Below are 24324 nucleotides of genomic sequence, written 5' to 3'. Positions count from 1 at the left end.
GTTCAGTTTTGATGCCAGCTATACAATAAAGATGTGGAAAGGTTGGAGAGGGTCCAGAGAAAGGCCACAAAGATAATCAAAGGCCTGGGAAGCCTGTTGTATGTGGAAAGGCTGAGAGAACTATGTTTGTTCAGACTTGAGAAAAGGCAGCTTACAGGAGACCCTGTCACCATGTTCCAGTATTTGAAGGATGGCTACAAAGAAGATGGAGACTCCTTTTTTAAAAGGAATTACATAGAGAAGACAAGGGGTAATGAGTACAAGTTACTCCTGAGGAGACTCCCGTTGGACACAAGAGGAAAATTTTTCACAATGCAAGCAATCACCCACTGGAATAATCTCCCCAGGGAAGTGGTGGATTCTCCAACATTGGACACACTTAAGTTTCAGCCAGACAGGGTGCTGGGCCATCTTGTCTAGATTGTGCCTTTGCTAAGAAAGGTTGGAGCAGATGATCCTTGAAGTCCCATCCAACCTGGTATTCTATGATTCTACGGGTGAAAATGCTTGGTTTCAGGTTGGAGAACATGTAAAATTTTTTGTTGTTTGTAGGCTCAAGATGACTAAGCAATTATTGATAGCCCTTCCAGTTCTGGAGACCTTTGATGTAGAAAGGCAAAATGGAAAGGTTGTTCTCCAGTTAAAGGTTAATACCATGTAATACCTGAAAGGTTTTTTTGTGGAGGTTACCTACCGGTTAGAGAGATTTTGCCTGCCGTGGCCTGAATTGGTGTGCCTGACAAGTGTGGTGAAGTTTGGGATCTTGTTGTCTCAAATAGTGCCCTTCTATCTGTTCAGGGATTTGCGGTGCATAAAGGAGTAATGTACTTAAGAAAGTCATGTTTTGAGCAAAACTGAGAGACAGCAGAAATCCTCTTAAAACTTCCTCTGCAACATGGTAGCATTTCTCTTCCTTCTCTGTCTCAGCAAGTACTGACAAATTGATTGTTGCTCTTGTGTAGCAGCTGAAGTACTCTCCTCTTAAAGCTTTTGCAGACTTATTAACAGGCAAAGGGCAGGATGATCAGATCCTAGAAATATAGGAAGTGTCTTGCTCAATACCTGTTTTGTATTTAATGTATCTATCTTGTATTGTGTGCAAATATGAATGTGTCATTGTAATTTGTGCTCATTCATGAGCTCTATGCTTATACGCTCCGCTTCCATCCCTTTCTTTTTCAGCTGACCAAGGCCCCTGGCCAGGAGACCAAATGCTGGGCTGTAAGTGTCAAAATGGAGCCATCTTGAAAACTGAGAATAGCAGCCTCCACTGGGTGTAGATTCTGGTACTAAAGCAGTGGAGTACTTCTTCAGATGCTTGATATTGATTATAAACATATGTAATCAATTTTGAGTGGGTTTAGGGTTAAACAAGTGGTCTCCTTGAGGCTGGTGAGACCACTCTGGGAGATACTTAAATGTTTTACTGAATGAAAATTGGTTTGAAGGCTGGCATCGGGACACTTGGAGTGGATCTGGAAACCACAAATCACAAGTAAAACTGATCCTGAAATAGTCTGATTTAGGTTTTGCGCAAATGGGTAATTGTTGTGTGTCTGAGTGTCCCATTAGCTTGCAAGTTTGAACAGTAGAAGTAAATGTGTTCTCTTCATAATGAATTCTTCTTGTACAAGGATTTTTACTTCCTCAGAAGGCTTGCCACCTTACTGTCATAGCTCCTCCTGCCACATCTGGTAGTTGTATCCCTGGATTTACTCATTCAGCACAATCTATTGAGTTCATGGTGACAGCCACTGATACGTTTTCGACTAGGTTGAGTGTAGTTTCATTAAAACTCTATGCCCTAATAAAACGTATGCAAAGAGAAAGCTTTCCTGTGCATCCCCTGGTTATAAAAATGTGATTTTTGTGAATGAAGAAATCTTTTTTTCCTAGCATAAACAGAATCGTCTAAGACCATAGATTAATCTCGTAATAGATTAATCTTAAAGTGTTAATTCATGTGTTTTGCTTATTGTCTGCCAGAACAAAATTCACAGCTGTTTTTTGCAGGAACCTGCTATACCCTGAACTGTGATGTGGGACATCTGTAAAGCGTCTTGTTGTTCTTGTCATTCTTCCTCAAATGTTTCTTCCTCCAGTTTTTGTACTGTGATAATTTTAGCACTTCCAGTGCAGAACAATGCTTTGTCCTTACGTGGCTTCGTAGCTAATTTTGAACATGTGTGAAGCAGGAATACTTTGTTTTGTGGCTGAGAAAATGAAGATGAAATGGCAGTTTGCTCAGGACTGCTCGTGGTGGCACCAGTGGGGAATGAGGCACCAGGTGAGGCCTCATGGCTGCCGGGACAGAAGCCATTTGCGAGTGGGACAGCTTTGCTGGTGGGCCGCTGCGTAGCGCGGCTGTGCGTACCAGATGCGGTAAGGACAGGTCTGTCAGAGCCATGTGGGTGGGTGCATATGGAGAGAGGTAGTGGAGAGGGCCAGGTCCAGGCATGCATGAAGAAGGGCGTGCAGAGACAGGAGAAAATCCAGCACCTCTGGGTGGGGTGGTGCTGCAGCGTCTGGGACAGTGGCAGGCTGGTGTAGATATGTCCTCCCACAGCCAGCCTGGATCTTCAGGGACAGCCCTCTGGATTAGGTCGGTTCTCCCTGGCGTGGCCCCAGGCCACTGGGCGATGCCCAAACTGCCCTTGGTACCCCACTGAGGCCCGGCATCGGCCGGTGGGTGCTCTGCGAGAAGAGGCGGCAGGGAAGTGGGAGCGAGATCCTCACAGGATACCGCAGCATTGACCTCTCCCATGGTTTCCAGAGCCAGGCCTGTTGTGGTTATTAACACTAAAAAGACACTGCTTGTTAGGAAAGAAACCCAACTGGCTTCTCATTTCAAGCTAGAAAATGAGCTGGAAATGGGAGATATCAAACTCCATGAACAGAGCTTCATTTCAGGGCAAGACTATTGAATAACTCCTTAAGGCCAATTTTTGTTAGAAGTCTTTCAAAAGCTTTTACTTATTGTCTAAGGAATGGGAAATACATAAGAGTTCACATAGCTCTAACATTTACCAATTTAAAATTAAGTCGATGCACACTAAAATTTGGACAATTAAGAGTGATAACACTGAGATAACAGTTCTGTAACCCACAAACTGAGTAGTTAGGTAAGGGTATCCCAATGTCTGACAATAATTGATGCTTAGAGAGGTGTTCATTTACATACCAAGGTCTTCATGAAGCCCTCAGGGATCACAGCTTGCTCTTCATGTTATACAATCAGACTTCAAGTGCGACAAAGTTTAATGTTTTTATGTTGAGAAGTTTCTCAGATGTCAGTAACTAGGCATCAAAAATTCAACCACAAAAATATAAATAAAATAGAAAAAATCCAGAGAAATGGCTTCTAAGTGATAGGAAGCCTGTGCTATATATAAAGCCCTCAATTTCAGGGGAGAAGCTGCTCAGAAGTTCACTTCATTGGGTCCCAGTTCAAAGCCTTCTAAAAATTGGTGGAAGGATCCCAGAGGTAACAATAAGCTTTGAATTGGGCCCAAGGTGAATTGTGGGATTTTGCTACTTTTATGGTACATGTGAACAGAACTCTCTTGATTTTTCATATGCAGGAGCCTAAATGGTTCATAAAGCTGCAGTATGGGTTCAAGATTTTGGTCTGACGTGGAGCGCACGCATCTGCCACTTCGCTGCGGTTCCCAGAAGGAGCTGCTGAGTGCTGCAGGCTGGCCGTGGGTCCTGGGTGCTAGTGCCCAATGCGCAAGTAACACAGCGAGAAGGGTCACAGGAGATGCAGAGTCTCATCTCCAGGCAGTCCGAACCCTCATGAGCAGTGCTGCAGCTGATGCTGTGGAGGGCACTGCCCTTCTCTAGATGCACCGTATGCACTAAGACTACTCCCATGGAGCAGCTGCAGACACATGGGCTAGGTTTTCCTGAAGCTGGTAGAGTAAGAAGTAAAGTTTTACTGGTTCCTGGGCAGTTTATTTTGTTTTTTATAAGAAGTGGAATCTGTTGACAGATGCTGACAGTAATTTGGGGGAGACAGATGTTGTTTTGGTAGCTTTTTTTATCCTTATGCTAAATCATCCTAGCCATTAACGTCTCTTGGCTTTGATTTCTACAGAAAATTTGTGTGCTTTGCACATGAAGTTAGTAGTTTATTGAGATGTCTGAATTATTTAATCTAGCCTAACTTTAAGCAGCAGCTTGTACAGACCATGGTCTCAGACCTCAACAAATAGGTGATGAAATATCTCCGTAGCTGTAAATTGAGATACCATGTGTGAGAAGCTCCTGTAGCATAGGACTGAGCCTCCACAATACCTGCCTACTGCATGCAAGGTTTTTAGAAAGATTTCTCAGAGGGGTAATTTGTACGAGCCTTTTCTTGAAGAAGACTTACCTAGAATTTAGACTAGCATGCTCTGAAGCTGCTGATTTTAAATAGATGTCGCTTAAGGATAATTTGGAGGCTTTCTTGCTGACTGCCATGTTTTATTGATGGATTACTTGAAGCACTTGGTGGTACTCCAAACGGTTTCTGGTTTTTATAAATCAGTTTCTTCCCTTATTTTAAGCTTTTAACTGTTGCACAGGTTTTTAAAAGTACAGAACTATACTATCTCTCTATTTTGAACAACCCCAGAAGACTACTTGATACCAAACTGTGTTTTTGATTTGTGTGTAACCTGTGTTTGCAGGTAATGTACCTCAATATTTTGTTGTTGGTATGAAGATAATACGGGTTGTAAAATAGAGTTGTTCTTGTTATGCACATTTTACTTTTGCTGTTTGGCCTGATAGCTGTTAGCAGCCGCTGACACTGTGGAACCACTTTATAGTGAAACCTTTGATGTGCCCCTTTACCTGTACCTACTCTGTTACTCTCCACTCAATAGATCAACTTCATGGTAGGTGGGCTTTCCATAACAGGAGCTGTGACTTGACATGTGCAACATAGCATTGCACAACATTACTCTAGGAGCAGTGAGAGAGATTTACTATTTCTCTTGATTATCAAATCAATTGCCCTTTCCAAATTCACTATAAACTGGGTCTGATGTGAATCTGAGCTTCAGAGAAGCCCGTGCTGATGGCAATGCATAGATTATTGCATTCTAATCTTGCATGTCTTTTTGCAAAGCTTTCTTTTATTCTTAATTTATATTTCCTTTCTTGCTGCAGTGTTTTTTCTCTATTTTGTATTGTAGGATCGGGATACTCACCCCTTGAAGATGACGAAGATGTGTATGCACGCAATAGATATAAAGGTGAATGCTTTGCTTATGTGCTAAAGAGGATCAGTTGATTGCTGAGAGAAAGCCTTGTTCTTTCTTTTTTTTCCTTGATTATAAAATCTTGGTGATCCAGCTCCATGGTTTTTCTCATGGATTTTTAGATCCAGATATAATTTCTAATTTTTGTTAACAAGTGGAAATTGGAGAACAAGTACTGATCACCACTCTTTTATGCACCTGAATAAGTAACTTTTGCATTGCCTTTGCTCTTGGAAGATCAGGTTGTTAAATCATGAAAATCTAGGAAGAGCTTCTCTTTCTTCTTCATAACATCCTAACAAAACCATCAATGATAAACTGACTCAAAACTTGCACCTGCTGATGGTAATGTATAGAAATACATGCAAGAGAACTTGATTTTCATTACTTTTTTTTCCATAAATTTTTTTGCATTTCAGGTTAACCTGCTACCTGAAATGCCAAGTGAAGTATGTTTAACAAATGAACATATACATTCCAAAGCCAAATTATGTAGCTAGATGAATGAGTGAACAGACTAGCATGTTTATAAATCAAATACAGATTTCTTTCCTATTCTAGAAGATTTTGACATTCAGCGAGATTAAGAAGTTTTTTGCCACTACCAGTAAATCTTCAATTTTCTGTGTCCATTTTCTTGAAAAGTCTGCCTCTGTCTCAATATTTCTCTCCTCTGCCAAAAGCCTTCAGACTCCTAGACAGTAAAGAAACTTAGCTGTTCAATTTGTCATTTTAAATGGTAACTGTGTTTCTTTTTAGTAGACTAATCTGTGGACATGCTAGAGTTGTAAGGTAATAATTTTAATTACTTTAAAATATTGGGCATTGGTGACTTGCTGTATATTATTGATTCTCTGCAAAGAATCAATGGGCATTGTAAGAGGTAAGTCATAAAGTAATTCAGACATTTATGAAGAACAAAGAGGAAAGCACAGATGCTGTGTTACTGTTTTCATAAATGCCTTATGTTCCTCCCAGCAAAACACTTGAGTATAAAATTTTGCTTTCAAACACATGCAGAAATATTTCTCTAAAGCTTTATTTAGGTAAACTCATTTTTCTTTGCCTTTTAAAATGTAACCTTTGCAGACACATAGAAAAACCATGCCAGAGATTATGAAGATAAATCAATGCCAATCGTGCCAGGGCAGGCAAGTAGTTAAAATGCGGATTCTGTATTAATTGCTTTTATATGGTGATCCAAAATGGTTTATGCTTGTGTCAGCCAAAATGTCACCAGGGTAAGTGAAACATAATGACTCATTCACACACATATTAAAAACTGCCCTGAGTTTGGAAGCATTACTGCCAAATGTTGAAGATCAGACAATGTGAATCTAAGAGTATAAAGCATTGGAGTAGAAAAGGCTCACTCTTCATTAGCATACTTACTTCAGTTGATACTGGGGGGAAGGGGGTAGAAAAAGACAAGGCAGGGAAAAATGGGCTGAGTGGCCACGTTCAGAGCTTCTCCTTATATGTGCAGTCCAGCATTTGGGTATAGTCCATTATTCAGCAAATAAAACTTTGCAGTAACAAATAACTATGAATTTTTTTAACTGATGTTAACAGACTTAAGCAACATTGTTTTTTCTTTACACACATGCTCACTAAACAGTGCAAATGAGCACACAAATTTGTTCTCTTTGGCATCTACAAACAAAGCACTGTGGTTTACTGTGGAGGGGAATCAGCCTCCTACCAAATCCTTTTGTCTTCATTTGGATGTCGTTCAACTTGCTCAGCTTTCCAGAGAAACATCACTGACACTTTCTGTGCCCGCAGCATTTTTAAAGAGTTTTTCCCTTCCTCCTTGGTGAACCCTCAGCTCTGTTGGCTGGTATACCAGCAAGCAACAGTACTGGTCACTCTGCATGCTGCTTGTGAAGGAAATTCTCAGCTGAGGCTGGTATTTAAACAGGATGGAGGGGTTGAGGAAAATTATGATCCAGAAAATGCTTTTCTTCCTGCCACTTGGCATGACTGTCCTTGGATTATATTTGATGAGGAAAGGCTTCTCATGTTCATCACAGCTCTTGTGCCAGTGTTCTGATGATCCTCATTACAGTATTTGAGAAAACATATTAGCAACGATCAAACGGTTGCCTTAGCCATAGAAGCAACATTGTGGCTTCAACCGTTTCTACTTGCTGCCTGTTTTCCAGTGGTTTAAAACACAGGATTGAGTCTCTGAAATGTTTTACTAGGTGATAATGCAGGCTATTGTATCACTGAGGAACGGTGCAAACGTTCTATTAAACAAAAAAACACTACATAGGTCCTGGTACCTAAAAACTCAAATTTCAGTTAGGTGAACAGAGCCCAGATGGTGAAGCTCCAGAACAGGTGCCTGAGAAAGCTGTAGCTTTTCTTATCCCAAAGCCTTCAGGAACACAGCTGATCTTGCCTTGAGGCAGGGAACAGCTTGTGTGACCTCTCGGGGCCCCATCCAGCCCTAATATTCCATAAATACTCCATGTAGCTGCTTAGCCTTTGAAAACCAATATGTGCCTTCACTTAAAAATAAACAAACTTTGATCTAAAACTTTGTTGTATCGTTTGATGTGCTTTCAGGCACATAAGCTTTTCAAGTTATCTGGGATTTTATTCAGTGATATCAGTTGGTCTGAACTCAGATATTTGCCCCCTGTAAACCTTGCCTCACCCACTTTCTTCTAATCACATTCAGTTCTAGAATAAGCATAATAATGGTTTAGATCAAACAGATGTTCCTCCTAAACGTCTTGAAGTTATCTGCATCCAAAAGTGTGTCTGTTTTTGTTTTTCCTTCTAACAGTATCATTTATTCCAGTAAAAGATATATTACCCCTTCCTAGGAGCATTGCTTTGTTTCTCTCTGTAGACCACCGTGGCTGCAACAACACCACAAGAAGGGCTTTTTCAGTATTCCATTTGTGCATTAAACTGCATTTGTTAGCATGTTAGCCACTTTTTTTCAAATATATGCGCAGCTGTTTACTCAAGGCAAGTGTGTTTGAAAGCCACAAAATTTTGCAGAAAAACTTGGGCAATTTGCAATACCTGAAACAGCCTGCTTTGATTTTTTTATTTTTTTTTTTTTTTGTTATTAAGCCTCTTGATGATGTTGCAAAGTGTATTTGTCGTAATACCCTTCACAAAGGAAATCAGCCATGTGCATTTGTACCTTATATATGTGGAAAACCTGAGGCATAAATATCTTGAACTAATTTGCTGAAGGATTACCTAGATGGCTGGGGCAATAGCTCAGCCTACCTGAGTCTTCATCCCCCCTGTTGTGCCCCTTCAATCAGTCTCCTAGCACCTTCGGGTTTAAACCCTTCTGCAGAAAAACTGAGGCTTTGGGGCTTTTATAAATTAATAAAATTGAAGTTCAGGGTCTCAGGGTGTTAGAAGAACAAGCGGGATACAGAAGTTTGAAATTCTGGGAATGAGACTTCTGGGGCAGAGATCATGGAAGAGCTGTGGTTAGCTCAGAAGGAGGAGGATTTCTCCAGGAGGTGAAGGAGACAGAGGCTGCCTCTCTGAAACCAACACACATGGCTTCCCCCAGAGAGTGGTCAGAGGTGATGCTTGAGGCTGCAGCAGTGGCAGTGGGGTAGGCAGCTAAGGAGGCTGCAGAGATGGGTGCTCTTACTCATCACTTCAGCAGTAGCTGACTGACTTCTATTCCTATTAGGCTCACACTCCTTACCTGCTCTCCCAATTTTAATTTGATTCACAGCAAGCATGAAAAATGTGAGCCCCTGTGATGCAACCCCTCAACGAAGAGGCCCAAGACAGTTGATGTTGGTTTTTGTTTTTTTTTTTTTAATGTTTTTTGGTAACTAGGATAGAGATTAGAGTGAAGGACAGGAAATAGTTCTATAAAAGAAAAACCCAACAAAAAACACACTCCACCAAACTACTTTGCCTGATTGTAAGGTAAATAGTGGAGGATGTATCTGACATCCAGTACTTTTAGAAAACATGACCACAAGTGGAAAAAAACAGATACAGGATGATTGTGTGGCTGAGCCAAAATGCTGAACTGCGCTCTGCCCCTAACCTGTGTGCTGTCAGACTGGTGCCTCAGTTACTGTGTATTTGGTGACACTGCAAACAATGCCACTTAGACATCTTTGTATAGGATTTTCACATGTTTTGGTGACATACAGAAGTAAGCATGTCGCAGTACGATACGACTGCTTCAGAAACGGACTAGTCTAGAGGAATATGCCCTTAGTCTAGTAAAAAACTTGACAATTAGTCTCTGATTTTAGTCCTCAGATGCTTTTGTGTTGATTCAGGACCAGCACTGCAAAATGTAGTTCCCGTTGGGAAAGAGTAAGTATGTCCTAAAGACATTGTACACTGAATATAAATATCCCAAGTATGATAAATATAACTGTACTGATTTTTGTTTGTTTATGTGTAAGGCTGGTCCAAATTGTGTAGAAAAAGATATATAGTAACTACAGGAATTAGGAGGTAGATGTGAACATCTGCCAAAGATGATTGAGAAGTTATTTTTAAATGTCTTCTGTGACTTTGTAAGGATGAAGGCAAAAACTCTTTGTGTTTTGTTTGTTTGTTTTCCATCTTTCTTCCAGACTTCAAAAGTTTTGTCCTGTAAGTCCCACATGTCACACATTGTCACACAGGATTTCAGGACCTGTCATCTTTCTCTGTTTGTCTTGCAGTCCCTCCCTTTCTCCCTCCCTCCCTCCCTCTCAATATGTGCTTTTCGACTGTTGGAGCTGAGAAGGGGCAGGCTTAGTCACTCCTTGTGTAGGAAACTCCTACTGAGAAGTAGGAGTTTTTCTGCCTGCTGCAGAAAAAGCACAGCTTTCTTGGTGTGCCCAGTTGTTAAAGCTAAACAAAGACTTTGAAGCTTTGGCTGGAAGTCTCCATTTGATACTGCACTCATCAATATCACAGTATGGTGTTAAATCCTCACGGGAAGATGATACCCATATCCTGAGTATTTTAAGGTGTAGCCCTGACCAGTTATTAAAGATTCGGTTTTATGTGCATGTGTTTCCCTTTTTCCCATGAGTTCAGTAAGAACATTAGCCATGAAGTCCCAGCCAAATTCCAGCTTTCATCTGACTTGGCAGATCCATCCACATCCCTGTCCTGCATCCAGAAGCGACTAGAAAGTGGTTCTTGTACTTCAGGCTACATTTCTGTGATATTAGGGAAAGGTAGTCCTCCACCCATCTTTCGAGGTGGAGAGTATAACACATGAAGTCCAGACCTTTGAGAACGTTTAGAACTGGATTTAAATTTCTGCAGCTTGGGTTCCCTTTTCTGAATAAGTGCTAAGTATACATTATGTTCGTGAATGAATGTCAACACCCTCTGAAGGATTTGCCAGTAGGAAGTGGAGGGGTTTGTTCTGTCAAATCTGTGCATCGTGCCTGAATGCATGTTTCCCTCGGAAGCTACAAATTACTACGAAAGAGAAGAATAAGGTCAGGTCTTTCTCAAAAGCTCTTCACTTCGATTGGGCACTTGCCTTCAGATTTAAGTATGTCAGTGGCATTGTGCCCATTTGCTGGTAGAAGGTGATAAAAAGAGCAGTTTGAATGTTTCAGTGTGGCACTGCAGAACTGCTGGAGAACAGCAAGGGAGCTGCCCTTTCTTACACTCTTCATGAGTTCCAGTTCAGCCTTAATCCTGGGTGCTAACTTGGAAAGTAACTTTGGAGCTGTGCTTAAACCCAGAACGGTGGTTCTTACATGTGGAGGTTGTGCACAGACGGGCTTGACATATTGGCAAGAGGATTTATGTGATTTTAAGTCACATCCTTTCTAACCGTGGGAGAACTTGAAGTATCGCAGAGTTCAGTCAAGACAATGTCCTTTACTGCACAAATTATTATGGAAGATTTTTTTTTATTTTAAATGGTCAGTGAGAGAGCTCAGTGTGGTAAAGATTACAATTACAGCTAGACCAAAGGTGTTCCTAATGCAAATTTTTGTTACCAAGGAGAAGCTAAATGTATCCATTTAAAAAACGAGGCAAAAAAGGTCCGGTTGTCATCAAACTGTCCACATGGTGGCACACTTATTCCATGGACAAAAACATAGACCACACACCCCACCCCACACCCCAATCTAATGGCTACAATCTTTAATGTTTGTAACAAAAAAGAGCTGCCAGTCTTTGAAAGGCTGACCTTTTGGTGTATGAGATTTAGGGCACCTTGCTGCACTGTTACCTCTCCACTTGGAGGATTGGTGGCTTTTTAAATACGACATTTTTTTTTCCCCCATTTCTTCTCTGTGACCTTGAATAAAAAAGTGATTTTATGTTCGTGTCTGACCTTTTACGTTTTGCGAAGTACTATGAGCGGTTTTTTGTTCTCTGTGCTAGAAACACCGTGGTGCTCCCCCATTAAGGTGAAACATGGTTATGCAAACTGCAGGACACCTCAAGGGGAATATTACAAGAATGTGTTGGGGACAAGATGTGATATTCGCTGTCAAAAAGGCTACGAACTGCATGGCCCTCAGCAGCTAATTTGTCAGTCAAGCAAACGCTGGTCTGGGAAAGTTCTGTGTAAACGTAAGTAGATATGAAATCCATGTGTGCGGCTTGCACCTCAGATTCAGCAAATAATAAACTTTATGTCTTTGAAACAGTGATCTTGGGTTTGTTATGTGCATTTTAAACATTGACAGTATACTTGGATATGATTATTGGCTTGTTGCTGAGGACATTACAGTGGTACATGGCATAAGTATCATGAGTGGTACAGGTACTCTTGCAGAGGACAAAGATAGGGAACACTTTGTGAGTGTGGGATTTTGATTTGTGGGTATAATTTTATGACGGAGCCATAAAGCTGCTTTAAGATATTGCCCATCTTGGATTTTGTAAGCTAACACAATTCATATCAGGTGGCTAAGTGGGCACTTGCAGTAAAATGTTTTCTGAGAAGAGAGGAATAAGTACTTGTCATCTTTTTCTCATACAAATATTGCATTAGGCCACTGCATATATAAAGTTAAATTTGAAATACAGTTAATAAGAACAGTGTGAAAAGCCTCAGGTGGAACATGAGTTTCTCCCCACTTGTCATTTGCTAGCTGCATCCTTATTTCTGTGTAATACCCCACATTCACATTACTCTAAGGAGGGATAACAGGTTTCCAGAAATCTTTGGTTTCTGTTCCAGAAAAGCGCTGCCCCACCCTGTCCATGCCAACCAACGGGGGCTTCAAGTGTTTAGACGGTGCCTACTTTGGCTCAAGGTGTGAGTACTACTGTTCACCAGGATACCAGCTGAAAGGCGACCGTATAGTAACGTGCATGGACAACAAAGTCTGGAGTGGCCGGCCAGCATCCTGTGTTGGTAAGTAGGATGGTTAGTCTGCATCCTGGAAGGTGTACATCTTGAGGTACCTGCTGGTACCCAAGTCCTCCAAATGAATTCCAAAATGCTCCTTTATCCAGTTCTTGGGGGAAAAATGCAACTTTTGAGGAAGCAGAAAACAGGTTTCCAAGAGATACATAGCGTTCCCTGTCACTTAGTACTTTAAGTCCCAAGTGACTGTCTTCCTTACACATGCTATCAGGTCCAAGCATTGTCACTTTAACAGACGAGGCTGGTGTAAATGGTCAGTGCTTTACAATGCTTGTAATACCCTTCACTGATCTCCTGGGTCTGAAATTATTGTGCAGCTCTGTCAGTGTGTTCTCTCTGCTGGAGTCTGTCCTGCTCTCTGTAACTTAATGATAAAACAGGTCTGAAACTAAACCGTCTGTCTGACCTCCCCTGTTGCTTTTCTTTCTTGGGATTATGGTTTCCAAATATATCCAGGGAATATGAATGGATTGTCGTTACCAGAATGGTTGCAGTGAGCTAAATTAAATTTCAGCCTAGTTCATGTTAGTTATGCCAGCAATTCTCATTATGTAGTCAGTGGTCTCCCGGGAACTTCAGCTAGAATAATTGGTTTTATATACATGAATCAAAAGAGAGATAAACAAATACCGATATTTAACTTTCCTTCCTACTAATGAGATTTCAGCAGATAGTAAAGTCTCAGCTGCTGCTCTTGTTTCTGGGAAGTCCCTGATGAAAGGTTCAACAGCTGCCCACAAAGAAAAGTATTTTTTGGCCATCTGAATTGGCTACCAGTAATTTAAACTTGTGGGTGGTAGAGTATTTATGCTCAGTGTTCTCTGTGTATGATGACTTGGTTGTCCTCAGAATGCCTGTGGCTCAGTCTAGGTTAGCAAATGGCTTTGGAGTCGCCACTGTAGCCTGACGTTCGTAGAATTTTGTTCAGGTTTCCTGTTACTTTGTGTTCTACAAGTGTAGAAGTGAGCTGTCTGCTTAGTTCTAGACTGTTCGTGGTGTCTCTTATTTTTATTTCCAAAAACAAGCCTTCTGCTTCTCAATAGTGTGGGTAGAGGAAGAAAAACAAACCCTTTTAAGTTTGGGAATGATAAAATGTTGCCCTCTGTATTTCCTGGCACTGAGGAGCTCATCTGTTTGCAGCAACAGGGTGCTTACTACAGACAATGCTGTTGTGCAGAGCAGAGTAAACAAGTATATCTTAAGCAAAAGGAGGCTAAGTTAGCACTAACACTTCTTTCTGATTGCAAAAATCCAGGATAGTTGTTGCATACGGTATGATTGCAAGTCCCAGTAAAAGTAATACTATTATTTAAGTTCTGATAACACCACATTACCAGAACTTAAGGAGAAGATGCCTTCAAACCTTGTGTGCACACAGTTCTTATATGCAAATAGTGAGTTACGCACTTGACTGTTTAATAAGTCTATCTTTTGACCCTTTTTTGATAGGTAGGGTAGAGATTTTTTTTGTGACCAGACGTGACCCTAACAATATAATGCAGTTTGCAATGGAACACATATTTCTTATTGTAATTCAGTAGTTACAGAAAAATCATAGGTGAACTGCAGCCTACAGAAGCTTACCAGTGGCCAGGAGAGAACTGGCTGAACAGCTCACTTTTAGCTGAGGAGTAAGTTAAGGTGAGGGGAAAAATTAAATACAAAGGCAAGGAGGCTGGTTTATTTCTTACTTTAGCATAGGAGCAATTAGTTGCACTGTGCACATTAGGGATGTTACGTGTGATCATAGGCATGGGCTGGTAAAGTTCACGTCATTGTGAATAGGTAGGGAAGTGGCCTGGGGACACCACTTGGCATCAAGTATGGCAAAATTACTGCAGACCTGAATTTATAATCCTCTTGAAAACAAGGGGCTTTTCTGTACCCTTTTGTATTGCAATTGCACTGCTTAACATTTTTGCACAAAACTATGTGGGTTTCACAGTGCAGTAGGGAAGATCTGTATAGGAAATGCATAAAGCTAACATCATTGCTGAAATAGTTATTCATTAAAAGGGGGAAAAAAAGATTATTTTTTTAATTAAAGAAAATTTGGTATGTTTTAGCAGTTACTTACAGAAGCCCTTACAGACAGTGAGTATTCTGTCCTAAAAAAACAGACTGTCTGTCCTCTGTCCTCCCCCGTAAGAGGAAGGATATCCTTCCTCTTGCTGAAATAACTTTGATTAAAAAGATCAATGTACAGGTGCTTTTAATCTTGTTAGCAAAAATGCCAATACTCACTTGAATAATATTTCCATTATATCCTTAATTCACTGTAACATAAATTGAAATAGGTATTTTCCTCTAGAAAACTGAAAAATGTCACCTGTTTTTTCTTCTATAAAGGTTTCATTTTCCTGCTGATTGTATCACAGTAAGTGTGGTAAATGGCTGTCACTGTGCTAAGTCATCCTTTTGTCACATCCTAAGACTGTATTGATAGGTAGTTAACTAACAGCTTCCAACTGTGGATGTCTGAAACAAGCTTTGCACTCTGAGTCATTAATTATACAGGCCCTGATAATGGATGTTTTGAAATACAGAGCAATGTCTTGTGGAGGGGGCGCAGGGAGAGCAGGACAGTGTTTTTTATTCTATGATTTCCAGTCTCTTAATTTCTTTACACTTTTGACACAGGCTAATGTTTTGAATTCACTTTCAGTCATCGTTTAATGTCATCAGCAATCAGCAATAACAGTGTGTTTATGTAGCAGCAGGCCATTTACCTGTCCCATATGGATGCTTGAACAAGCAAGCAGTGGGCATTCAGTACCATCCCTCTGTTATTTCCTCTTGTCATCCCACGTTCACAAGAAAATAAATGCAAACCTTTAACAGACTATGAGAAAGGCAGTTAACAAGCTCTTTAAATTCTGTTGAAATCATTAATATGGCCAGTCTCAGAACTATGTTTAAAAAATAAATAAATGTATCCAAAACCTATTTGAAAACTGAGCATTTTTCTCCACAAAGTTCAAAAGGTTGCTTTAAAATTTGGTATCCTCTGCTGACCTCCTGATGCCCTGTCTGCAATGCCACTTCCCCGCGTGGAGCCAGAGTACCAGTTGCTGCTGCCGAGTAGCTGAGAAAAGCAACAACTTACGAGAATGTGGCTGAACAGCACCAAATTTTTTATGAAAACTCAATTTCCCTTCCCATGATTTAAAACTTGCAGGCAAAATTCACCCATTTAGTACATAACACTCCTAAACATCTTAAATAGATCCGCTTGGCTTTGCTTCGGTCTTTCAGCAGTGATACTGTAGTAAAAACATAGGACTAGCCGTACGGGGTCAGACACCTTGTGGCATGTCCTGCCTCCAGCTTTGCCCAGGAATGCCTATTAAATGAGAGAGTCTGGCAATCTGACACTTACAGGATGATTTCTCCCTCTGATAAAACCTCCCCAGCAGTCAGCACTCCTGTGCCTTCCTCCACTGGGTTTGTTTGGAACCAGTTCAGTTTTCTGACCTGCAGGTGGGCACCTTACTCATGTCCTATGTCTTACTGAAAGTTTTTTGGGGAGTGTTTCAGTTTTGTCACTTGCGCATTTGCCTGAACATTCTCTGGTCACCTTCTCTGCTTTTAAATGGGTTGGTTTTTTTTAGACCTGTCTTTGTTCTGCCAAGCTGTGGCCAAGGTGCTTAATATGCTGTAGATTGGTTTCGACCTTATACAGGGGCATGAGGCAAAAGACGTGTGCTGTTTGGTTTAACACATCCCAGTGGCCACTGCAGTTAAAGAGCCTCTTTGGTAGACAGCTGCTTTCTCTGTTCAAAGCAGTTATTCTGGTGGGGTTCACTTAGTGCCTGTTGGATGCTAAGAGGCAGCTGAAATGACCAGACATCCTTTTCAGGAATTTCTAAGTCCAGCTAAAAAGGCTGCCTGGCCCCAGGGATGCTTGGTGAGTCGGTTCCCACAGTATCTGTATTGTGTGTCTTTACAATGTGGAAGTCCAAGCCAATTCATACCAACCTGTCTTCTCTGCGCTAAATAGCATAATGAACTTGCTGATTAATTAAGTGCTTAAAACATTGGGTCTTTAAATGCCGTTCTGTCTTTTATACCAGCATTATGTTTATTTACTGTATGCTGTCCATAGCACAACGGTGAGCTGTCACCACAGTAAACTAACCAGAGCCAGAATCAGCCTTGATGAGACTGGGTTATTTCCTACCCTAATTCAGCTACACCGGGTGGTTATTGAGAGCAACATAGTTTTGTAGAGGAGGGCAGAGCCCTCGCTAGCTGCGGGGTGAGCAGGTTTCCACACATAATGGGAAAGTACCCTAAAAATAAGGGAGCGAATAAGAAACCTGAGGAAAGGAGGCAAAGTGCTCCCTACAGCCAGAGTGGATGCTTGAAAATCCTGCTCATTTGCATACTGTAGCAGATGAAGGAGAAGGGGTGAACTGAACTCACAAAGTGAAAAAGTTAAAGAAGTCATAAAGAAGAACTAAGTGCCTCATGTATCTTTAGTGAACGGTGTTCCTGTAAAGTTAAGCTTCAAAAGCTGCTTAGAGGATTCTGCTGTTCGTTTGTGATTGCTCCACTCCATGCAGTGGAAAGCCACTCTTGCTACCTTCACTTTCCAGCAGGATCTACAAAGAAATCAACAGTTATCCTCCCAATAATATAGGAAGTTTTATACATATTTCCATTGTTTATTTACCAAAAAAAAAAAAAAATCCACAAAAAATGAGCATTTGTGTAAGGCAGTTTGTAATATTCCTGATGTTTTCTGAATAACTTTGGTATGACACTTTCCTGTGCCTCCCCTACTCCCTCCTGTGCAAAATTAAGACAGGAGCTCTTCCTATGAAGTGCCTCTCAAAGCTGCGGTGTTTGGGGTTGGAGGAAAACTCTTAGAGAAGAAACAGAGATAAGACACTTTTCAAGAGACCCAGGTTCTTGGAATACCATTAAAAGTTTGAAGGGGCTATAGCAGGGCTGCATATGCCCTAGTTAAACTGGTAGAAAACATTGTGTGTTGCTTGTAGACTATGAGGGTCTATGAAATTATTTTGTATATTTAATAAAGACCAAAACCTTTTCTCATTGCTATTTTTTTTAAAGAAATCCATATTGTACTTTTTGTTTCTGCCCTGCAAATGAAAAGACAAGGCCTGACACCCTTTAAATTTAAGCAGCACTTTAGGAACTGCTTTCTATTTGCAGGTAAAGAGCAGTCCTGTCTCCAAATTTATAGCTAGTATATGACTCCATGGATTCAGACTTTATTTTGGGTATAACCAAAGCAATGGCAAAAAAAACTGAGGCTAAGCTATTAAAGATAGATTCTTTTTTTTTTTTCTTTTTTTTTTTTTTTTTAATTAATGATTGTGATGATGTTTGGAGTTGGTCCACCCATGTATTTCTAGTACACTGTCAGGATTTGCAACTGAAGCAGCTGAAGATGAGTAGCTGTGCATCCCCTTTGTCCCCCATCGGGGTCTTTTATCATCACTACTGTTCTTTTACTCTTGAATAATAGTCACAGTGTTCTGGTAGCAGCTAAACAAACTTTCAAAGCTTAACCCAGTCTACTTTGTGGTTTATATTACCTGTAATGCATTACTGTAAAAATTACTTGAAAAAAATCAAATGCAGCAGCAATTCCCTGTTTCTCTTTTTGCCATTGCTGCAGGAAAAATAACTAAGAATTTAACAGTAACATGCAAAGTTATCATACAGAGAGAGATTCATATTCAGTGTGCTTTACAAGTGTTCTTAATCACAATATCTACTGCACAGATGAACAGAGAGGCAGAGCAGATTAACAGAAGGGTCAGGCTCCTTGCTGTACAGTCTTGGGTATCCCTCCTTGGAGTTCAAAGCTAAATACAGTCAATTTGTAGATACTGCTTTTTAACTGGAGACTAGATAAAGAAAGTTATAACTACTTTTAAATTAGTTTTTTACATTGGGTGGGGTGATTGATCATCATCATCTCTTACTCTTCTAACATAAAGGTGAGAAGTACAGGCTCCACCTGCCTTGGCTGGGACGGCTCCAGCGTTGAGGAGGCCTGCTGAAGGTGGTCCTGAATTACACTGACAACAGGGCAAAAGCTGTGAAGAAAATGCACAGCTGTAACACATGCACATGTGCCCATTTCTGTGACGTTTATTTCAACAGACACTGAGCCTCCGAGAATCCAGTGCCCGAGCGTGAAGGAGAAAACTGCGGAACCCAACAAGTTAACAGCCAGAGTGTTCTGGGACACCCCAGAGGGACGGGACACTGCTGATGGGATTCTGACAGAGTAGGTGCAAATCTGTAAATGTTTGCATTTTCTCCTTTTTGTTCACGGGGTCCTTGGTTAGTAATTCAGCTGATGAGGGTGGCCAGGTACCCTCGACTCTTAATTCATCCAAGATGCTTATTTATAGCTGTCACATGTCAATGGCCTGTAAACATTTGCATGTTTAATTGAAAAATTAAGAATTGACAATTTGAATTGTTCAGGACCTGGTCTGTGGAGGGGTAGCAGATTGTTGTGGTTATTTTAGTGCTGATAGAATGAATGACAATAGCATTTTGACTGCACCTGTCAAATTCTCCAGAGCTGCTTTGTGGGTCTCTTCTCATACACAAGTTTTCTTACAGGAAGTTACCTTTTATACATAACAATGAAAAGCTAATATTGCATGGGAGGTAGCAGCAGAGGCAATTTTGTCTGTTTTTAAAAAAACAAGATGAATAGTGTCACAGAACAATATCTGCAATCATCTTTAGGCTTCTTCCTGAAGTAGTGTTGAGTACTGATGTCACAGCATTTTGCTGTTACTTGTAAAGTAATGCCTCTCGTTTGAAACTTAGGGAGCTTAAAACATTGGATTTAAACTTAACATTTTCTTCAGAATTTCCTTGTCAATTCCTATGGTTTTACAGTCATACTTTCCAGAAGATCAAGGTGCACTTGTGATGGTGTCACTGTCTCTGATTTTCCCAACTTTATCATGCAGGATTTCTGGCAGTCTATCTAGATCATCATCATGGAAAGAGTACAGAAAATCTGCTTTTTTTCATTAAGCAAGTTACATATTTTAATTCTATATTAGTGGACTGGTTAAGATTAAAATCTCAAAGTTGCAAGCTTAAAGATGTTTACAGTTTTAGGTGAATACAAAAAAGCTGTTGAAAGACACGGTGACATTTCCTTTTTATTGTTACAGTTTAAGTAATATCAGAAGAAGAATTCATGACACAATTAAAAAAAATATTGCTGTTAAGGTCTAATGTGATAATTCTGTGGCAATTAACAGCATTAAAAAAATTTAAGCCTGATAAAATAAAAACTTTGATAAGTGCCACAATAAAGAAATTCCAAAGTCTTATCGATGAAATAATGTCTGACAGGCAAAATAAATGGGGAATATCACATGTGGACTTTGCCACACGAGTAACTGTTCCCAGCTCCGAAGAGGCTAGCTGTTGAATCTGTGGAAGCTTTTCCATAAATCTATTATTATAAAATCTTGCTAAACTGTGATAGAGTGCTTTCCTTAAATGCACTGGGTCCTGCAATCCCATGAGTTTGTAAGCTTTCCCATTACATGGAACACCGCTCAACCTCACTGCTTCAGTACTGAGGATACGTTTAACACATCTGAATTCTCCGGACACATTTGCAGGATAAGAACAAGTTTGAGATGAGAACACTGCTGTGGATCACCACACGCTTCTGCTGTGACAATAAATCTTGATTTCTGTTCCATTTTTGTACATTAGTATAGTCACTGGAGCAGTGCAGAGCAGCCAGGTGGAGTACATCCCCATTGTTGTAAGAGGCTGGACGTTTTCTTACACTCCACAGGCTCTGGGTTACACTGCAACTCTGGTAGTGGATTGTTCATGATACAAAATGAGGGAGTCTCTACTTTTTCTTATGTAAGGAGAAGGAAGCTGAATTCCCTTGGGCATGACTGTGATGCTTGGCAACACTATGGATTGTCTTAGAGGAAGTGAGCAGGCTCTGCCCGCTCTGCTTCCCTTGTCTCAGCAGGGTCGGACCCTTCTGTATGACTCCAGGGTGGGCTGCTTGTAGACAGTTCAAATACTCTGGTTGCTGCTGCCCAGCTTCTTCCTTTGCTTACTCTCAGTCTTCAGTCGTGCAGCAGAGCCAGACAGTCTTACCATGCCACAAATGTTACTGTTCAGGCTTTTACAGCATTGCCAGTAGGAAAATACTGGTAAATTCATGTCTGTCCTGTTTTATCTCCCATTTTAGTGTTATTTTGAAAGGCCTGCCACCAGGGTCACATTTTCCAGAAGGTGACCACAAAATCCAATATACTGTATATGACAGAGCTGAAAACAAAGGCACTTGCAAATTTCTTGTTAAAGTCAGAGGTAAGAATGATGTTTTACCCTATAAGTACAGTCACTGATTTACATCTGGCTTAGCAGGCAATTTGAGAAATATCCTCATTTCTATATTTGTCTGCATATGTATGTATATATAAACTGTATGTTGATGCTGAAAAGGAGAATATCATCTTGCTCAAGACCCTGGGGGCCAGGCCTGCAGCAGGGTGGACAGCCCGCACTCCACACATCGGGGAAGAGCTTCACTGATCTGTGCTGCCTCCAGCTCCGCACCCCTTCCCTCCCGTTGGCTCCTGCCTCATACTTAGCTTCTGAACTGCTGAAACAAGTATGCAGAGGTGTTTTTTTAGCTGTAACTCACATCCATCAAGCAGGGCTGCCCCTTTCATAAGTCCAGATCTTGAAATCTGGAGTTGAATTTACAGAGGTGAAACCTGTATGTTTCAGCTTCAGCTCTCTTTGTGTTCCATGACCTTTTGTTACCATGATACCACAATCACATACATACACCTATTTAGCTGTATCATTTTAGTTTACGTATGCGTTAAAAAGGGGTTTTTTTGTTTGTTTGCTTATTTGGGGGTTTTAAGTGCATGACTCATAATATAGAAAGCAAACAGAATAATGTCTTCTATATTGGTATTCCACTGGCCATGCTACCCTTAGTAACAAACAGAGTTTCATGCCTTGTCTTTTTTTTTTTTTTTTCCTCCCTCTTGCTTAAAGTCAGGCGCTGTGTGAAATTAAATGTCCCAGATAATGGCTACATCAAGTGTTCAGGTGATGGAAATAACTATGGTGCTACATGTGAGTTCTCCTGCATCGGTGGCTACGAGCTGCAGGGAAGCCCAGCCAGAGTATGCCAGTACAATTTGGGGTGGTCAGGAGTGGAGCCAACCTGTGCACGTAAGTGAGTATTTCACCACTTCACCAGAAGGGCTGCCAGAGCAATGGTTCTTCTGGCAGTGAGAATTTGGGAAGGGGGTGTGGAATGGAATACAGCTGCAAACTTTAATGCCCTAGAGGTAAGAAACTTATTATCTTTGTTTTCTCTGCCAGTTTGCGCTTACAGCTGAAGCCTTTGCCACCTTTGGCTGCTCCTTCCTAGGATGGTGATGGTGCCTCACAACTGATCATGTGTTTTAGCTCAAAGCTGTCTACAAAATTCCACATTCTGGAGGCAATCCAACTTGCAAGCCAGAACAGCTTAAGATAAAATTGTTGGCTTCAATGAAGCCAGTATTTCACCCGTATCTTCTGTATTATTATTTCTTGATCTTGTGCTTCTGCTATCTAATAGTTTGTGCTTTGAGAAAGAGATCTGTTCTCAGTATGCTCTATAACTTTTGTTTTAAATTTAATTCTAGCCATGAATATTAATGTGAATGTGAGGACTGCAGCTGCACTTCTGGATCAATTTTATGAGAAGCGGAGACTGCTAATTATTTCAACGCCTACTGCAGCCAACTTCTTTTACAGGATGCAGTTGGGAATGCTGCAGGTAAAACAAATTTCAGGGGGGGCTGCAGCAGCTGGTGGGTTTTTTTCTTTAAAGAAAGACACAAGAGGACAACCTCCACTGTTTGATATAAATCCGCAAACTTCAGCTGTTACATTGCAGCCACTAGAGGATCTGGCTGAAGCAGTACTGGTTCTGGATGAATCATTTTTACATGGGTTTGAGTTAAAGCATCTCCCCAGTCTCTTATTCAGCTCTGTTCTAGATTGTGGTGCCTCTTGGCAGACCAGTCGCTGAATACCAGGCAGTTCTGTCGCTCTTCCATCTTTCCCAAATTAAATATTAACTTGTGCTCAATAATAATTCTCTAACTCAGCTCCTAAAGAAGTTGAAAAAAACCCAAGCCATCCAGCACTTCAGTGGTTGCAGTTCATGCAAACCAGGCTTATAGATTTTGTATCTAAAATGCAAGGAAGTGAAAATAGCTTCAGAAATAACCAGTGCACCAGCAAACAAAGGACCCGAGATTCATCCAGAGTCATGGAGATAGCACTAGGGTATTTTGTTCACAAAAAAAAAAAAAAAAGTCTGGTAATTGTCCTTCTTATGTGTGGTAAATGTGATGGTCTTGTTGGGCTCTTGCTAGACTTAGGGATGCATCTCAGGAATGTATCTGTGTCCTCAGGGAAAGGAGCCAGTCCTGTATTCTTTCACAGAGGCAAGTGCTTCTATCTTATTTCTTTTCTCACAACGGTAACAAAATTCAGTATAAATGGTCACTGGGATATGAACGTGATGATGTTTTAGCTACTGACTTAAGTTACAGTTGTATTAAAAAAAAAAAAAAAAGCAAAGTTTTTCTTTTACCCAGTTAGATTAACTTGGCAAGAAAATTCAATATATTGATTAAAATACTGAATTTAATGGTTATAGTACTTTTCCCACTGCTTGACAGTGGTCAAACAAGTTGGCATGAAAGAAAACTTTCTGCAGTCAACTTCCATTTCACATACCTTGCTTTGATTGCCAAATTAGATTACTGGCACAATGCTTAATACCCTGGCATCTTTTTATGTCATTACAAAGACAAGTTTATATTTCTCCTAGGTGGTCTCTGTGTGTTGTTTTTCTTAGAGTAATTACAAATCCATCATTTAACATTCCCTGGAGTCATGAGGCTCTAGTTCTTTGCAGTGAGAACTAAAGACTTTTCAAAGTATACTCTCATTTCAGTTTAAACCATCTCACTAACGTAAGAAGATCGAACTCTTTATGACCACTCTCTGCATGCTCAAAACAAGCCCTGTTCTCTCACTGGTAACTAACACACCTCTTCTTTTAACTCTTCCAGCCAGCACAGTGTGGTTTAGACCTCCGACATGTTACTGTAGTTGAATTGGTCGGTGTCTTCCCAGCACAGATAGGAAGAATAGGTGTAAAGCTGCTGCCCCCGTCACTTGCCCTGCAACTCAGGTAAAGTAAACTCTCACACTATTGTGTTTGCATCTTAGCATATATGATGTAGTGCTTTTGATTCCCTGCATCTTACTCTAAATATACATTGATGAGTAAGTTTTAGGATTAATTTGCTCTCTATCTGTGTAATAGCTGAGCAAAGGGGTTGTGACCCATTTAAATGTGAAACAAGCTGAAGTCTATGCCACTCTTTTTCAAGTGCCATGTCTTCCTTGCCCCTTTGCTCAAACCGAGTGAATTTCTGAATTTATGTGAACGCCCTGTGTATCCTTTTGATCGGGTTACAGGTCTATACTTTTGGGTGCTGCCACTGGAAAAACTCCAAGTCTGTCAGTATTTGTGCTGGAGTTGGTCTGATGCAGTCATGACAGGCCGCGGTCACTTTGCAGGGACAGCCCTGGAGCAGCTGCCAGCGCAGCCCCAAATGGCAGCGAGAGCTCATCTTCTCTGCA

General features: G+C 40.8%; 1 protein-coding gene across 2 annotated transcripts in view; it reads left to right on the top strand.

Moving 5' to 3' along the window:
- Positions 1-24324, top strand: part of SRPX (sushi repeat containing protein X-linked) — a 50618-nt gene that overhangs the window by 23935 nt on the left and 2359 nt on the right. The window contains exons 2-9 of one of the 2 annotated variants that reach the window (XM_032992779.2): positions 5184-5243; positions 11610-11801; positions 12415-12591; positions 18745-18871; positions 20840-20961; positions 21664-21843; positions 22305-22438; positions 23748-23869. In XM_032992779.2, coding sequence (XP_032848670.2) covers positions 5184-5243; positions 11610-11801; positions 12415-12591; positions 18745-18871; positions 20840-20961; positions 21664-21843; positions 22305-22438; positions 23748-23869 — 1114 coding nt within the window. The remainder of the gene's footprint in view (positions 1-5183; positions 5244-11609; positions 11802-12414; positions 12592-18744; positions 18872-20839; positions 20962-21663; positions 21844-22304; positions 22439-23747; positions 23870-24324) is intronic. The other variant, XM_042788824.1, reaches the window with a different exon arrangement.

This window comes from Tyto alba, unplaced genomic scaffold (genome assembly GCF_018691265.1).
Source record: "Tyto alba isolate M040663 unplaced genomic scaffold, T.alba_DEE_v4.0 Super-Scaffold_14, whole genome shotgun sequence".
Lineage (NCBI taxonomy): Eukaryota > Metazoa > Chordata > Aves > Strigiformes > Tytonidae > Tyto > Tyto alba.
The sequence above is the reverse complement of the archived record's forward strand: the minus strand, read 5'-3'. Positions and strand labels throughout refer to the sequence as shown.